At 58.2% G+C, this 4,085-nt stretch overlaps 1 protein-coding gene across 1 annotated transcript in view; it reads left to right on the plus strand.

Annotated features, from left to right (window-relative positions):
- The window catches only part of LOC105522888 (putative E3 ubiquitin-protein ligase UNKL), a 15,035-nt gene that overhangs the window by 4,863 nt on the left and 6,087 nt on the right, over window positions 1-4,085 (plus strand). Inside the window, exons 5-6 of the mRNA XM_011957499.1 lie at window positions 866-1,001; window positions 2,710-3,026. Coding sequence (XP_011812889.1) covers window positions 866-1,001; window positions 2,710-3,026 — 453 coding nt within the window. The remainder of the gene's footprint in view (window positions 1-865; window positions 1,002-2,709; window positions 3,027-4,085) is intronic.

Genomic DNA, 4,085 nt, shown 5'->3' on the forward strand with positions numbered 1-4,085 from the left:
CTGGAGTGCAGTGGCGCGATCTCAGCTCACTGCAAGCTCTACCTCCCAGGTTCACGCCATTCTCCTGCCTCAGCCTCCTGAGTAGCTGGGATTACAGGCAGGCACCACCACCCTGCCCAGCTAATTTTTTATTTTTAGTAGAGACCGGGTTTCACCGTGTTGGCCAGGCTGCTCTTGAACTCCTGACCTTGTGATCCACCTACCTCGGCCTCCCAAAGTGCTGGGATTATAGGCGTGAGCCACTGAGCCCGGCCCAGTGAATGACTTCTAAAACTAGGCTTTGTTTTTTAGAGCAGTTTTCGGTTCACAGCAAAACTGAGTAGAAAAATAGATTTCCCAAACGCCCCCTGCCCCCTCAGCCTCTCCTGCCATGAACCTCCTGCACTGCAAGGTACGCTTGTTACCAGCAGTGAACCCACACTGAGGTGTGCTTGTCACCCAGAGGCTGTGGTGTGCATGAGGCTCAACGTGCAGCATTTCAGGGTGTGCGTTTCTTTGTATTTTAGCATACTCACAAAGCTGTACAACTATTTCCTTTATATAGTTGGAGAACGTTTTTATCCCCCAGCAAGGAAGCCGCATACCCACAGCAGGACTCCCTCCCACCCCGGTGGTCTCGGCTCCACTCCGTCTCTGTGGGTTTCCTAGTTCTGGGCGTTTGTTTTCACATACACAGAATCACACCACGTGGCCTTTGGGCCCGGCTTCCCTCATGGAGCCTGAGTCTTTGGCGTGTGTCTGCGCTCCCTGAGTGCTCCTGCAGCTCCTTCCGTTGGGGGACAGCCGCGTCCTCCCACCTTTGGTCTCCTGTGCCCAGCGTTGCCTCCAGTCACGCTGCTCAGGCACCGTGTGGCCCATTTTTCAGATGCCAACTTCGTGCTGGGCAGCTACAAGACAGAGCAGTGCCCGAAGCCACCACGCCTGTGTCGCCAGGGCTATGCGTGCCCACACTACCACAACAGCCGGGACAGGCGGCGCAACCCCCGGCGGTTCCAGTACAGGTGAGCCTGTGGGACCGTGCTCAGAGGACACCCGTCCTGGCCCGTGGCCCGCACTGCCCACCCCGGGATTCTCATGGGAGGGCTGCCCTTGTGGCACCATCATTCCTGGGAGGGGAGGGCATCTCCAAGCACAGTGGCTGTGGGAGGCGCCATGGAGGCCCATGTGTCTGTCCTGGGGACGGGCCTTCCCACCCATGCTCAGTGGCTCCCACGCAGTCCCCTACCGGGGTCCCTCTGCCAGGCAAGGGGATGGAGCACTGCAGGAGGGACCCCCGTGTGCCCCACCTGTGCCTCTGGTCACAGCCACGCTCTCCGGGCCGTGGGCCGCGTGCTGTCTCCTCGCCTGAGCCCCAGGCACTCTGACGTTGTCGTCACCTGGGATCGACCTCGTCTTCACAGCTGGCAGCTGGGACACCGGGTCCTTAGGCTGAGTCCCACAGCCAACAATCCAAGGGTCGCCCTGCCCAGGGTGCACAAAGGACCTTCCTCCACTGCCTGAGCCCCAACTGTCCCTGGGTCTGCGCCTCGCAGCCTGCTTGCCTCTGAAGCCCCTTTCTCCTCCTTGCCCCAGCCCGGCCTTCTGGTTGTGCCTGGCCTGGCCTGGCCTGGCTGCCATCTGCAGTTTGCACCTGAGATGGGGGTAGGGGGGGTACAGACCCCACAGGGTGTCTGGGTGACTAGACCATGGCCTTGGCCTCCCTGAGGCCCTGTCTGTGTCCAGCTCTTCCTTTGAGCAGAGAGCCACCCTCTCCTCTTCTGAATGACCTGGTGCTGCCTCACGTGCCCTGGAGGGCACCTATGCCCCCATGGGAAGGATGCCCCGGAGGGCGCCTGTGCCCCTATGGGAAGGACCCCCCTCTTTGTTTTGCCACATTCCGTCTCCCTCTGAGCAGCGTCCAGGTTGAGGGACCTGAACGACTGTAGAACAAACCACAAATTAGTCTCTAGGTTTTTCATCGCCCGTCATGGAAAGAAAAGAAAAATTCTTTTCTTCAGCAGGCACTTATGTTTTCCATAAATCCAAGCCAGTTACAATAAAGCTGCTAGAAATTCCACAAAGAGTAGAGGATTTTGATTTTTTATGAGACAGTCTCTCTGTTGCCCAGGCTGGAGTGCAGTGGTGCATTTCAGTTCACTGCAGTAGGAACATAGGTAATTGGAAATTGGTGAGGATTTTTAAATTGTGGGATCAGAACTCTCACTTGCATTTTATAGAAGGTTGACGAGACAGCCCCGTGCTGTCCGGGTGCCCGGCCTCACTGCCCCCAGGAAGTTCGGCTGCATCTCCCCTGCGTTCTCCACGTCCGTGAGGGTGGCTCTGACTCAGACTCAAGTTAAAGTCCGTGAAGAACAGCCCCAGGGCTCCTGACCCCATCCTGGCACTGGCCGGGCCTGCGTGTCCATGAGCGCAGAGCTGGGTTGCCGGTCATTCTAGGGCCCTAGGCCTGAGGCCCCTCTTGGTGGGAGGCAGACACCTCTGGGCACACGGGGGCAGCCATGTGCTCCTGTGTCCCCCTGACACCTGCTCATCCCCAGGTCCACGCCCTGCCCCAGTGTGCAGCACGGGGATGAGTGGGGGAGCCAAGTCCTCCATGTCGCCCTGACACCTGCTCATCCCCAGGTCCACGCCCTGCCCCAGTGTGCAGCACAGGGATGAGTGGGGGCAGCCATGTCCTCCTGTGTCCCCCTGACACCTGCTCATCCCCAGGTCAACGCCCTGCCCCAGCGTGAAGCACGGGGATGAGTGGGGGGAGCCCTCGCGCTGCGACGGCGGTGATGCCTGCCAGTATTGCCACTCCCGCACGGAGCAGCAGTTCCATCCCGAGGTACGTCCCTCCGACCCCCCAGGTGCAGGGATTGCTGGAAGGCCCCGGAGAAGCCGAGGGTTTCGCAGCGCGGCTCATCACATAGAAAGAACAGTGATTAACCTTGGCCGAAGGCTGGCACGGGGCGGGAAGCCTGGGGGGCCTGAGGGCTGCACCTGCTCGCTGTCTTGCTTGCTGGCCTTCAGGCTGCGCTCCGCCGGCGAGTCTCTCCGCTTGGCCTGCAACAGAAAAGAATCGTGGGAAAAAAGCAGGGAGAAAATGTTAATTAAAAACATACATATTCAGGGCCGGGCACAGTAGCTCACGCCCGTAATCCTGTACAGTATTACAGTATTACAGTATTACAGTAGCTCAAGCCTGTAATCCCAGCACTTTGGGAGGCCGAGGCAGGCGGATCACTAGGTCAGGAGATCGAGACCATCCTGGCGAAGTCCTGTCTCTACTAAAAATACAAAAAAATTGGCCGGGCGTGGTGGCAGGTGCCTGTAGTCCCAGCTACTTAGGAGGCTGAGGCAGGAGAATGGCGTGAACTTGGGAGGCGGAGCTTACAGTGAGCCAAGATCATGCCACTGCACTCTAGCCTGGGTCACAGAGCGAGACTCTGCCTCAAGAAAACAAAATGTATATATATGTATAGATATATACAGGCCAGGCATGGTGGATCACACTGTAATCCCAGCACTTTGGGAGGCCGAGGTGGGCAAATCACTTGAGGTCAGAGGTTTGAAACCAGCCTGGTCAACATGTCCCCACTAAAAATACAAAAATTAGCTGGGTGTAGTGGTGTGCGCCTGTAATCCCAGCTACTCCGGAGGCTGAGGTGCGAGGATCACTTGAACCCGGGAGGCAGAGGTTGCAGCGAGCTGAGATTGCGTCACTGCACTCCAGCCTGGGGGACAGAGCAAGACTCTGTCTAAAAAACGGGAAAACCTCAGCCAAGGGGGAGGCGCACAGGGGCTGGGAGGGACCAGGCACTGCTTACTGTCTTTTCTTGACACATGTCGTCACGAACGCGCATCATGCCTTTTGGGTGTCGGTGACCACACACTCAGCGGTGCCACCAGGGGCCTGTCGGGAGTCCAGCATCCAGAGCCTTTTCTGTGTTCAGTCACACAGGCCTGGCTGCAGACCCCAATCTCCAGTACCCCGCCGAGTGGAGCTGGCACCACATGGGTCACAGCCGCCTCGTAAATCCTGAGTGACATAAACCCTCCCACCTGGGCCCTGCCCCAGGTGAACAAGAACTCTTGTTCTCTCT

The sequence above is a fragment of the Colobus angolensis genome, unplaced genomic scaffold (assembly GCF_000951035.1).
Source record: "Colobus angolensis palliatus isolate OR3802 unplaced genomic scaffold, Cang.pa_1.0 Scaffold443, whole genome shotgun sequence".
NCBI classification, from domain to species: domain Eukaryota; kingdom Metazoa; phylum Chordata; class Mammalia; order Primates; family Cercopithecidae; genus Colobus; species Colobus angolensis.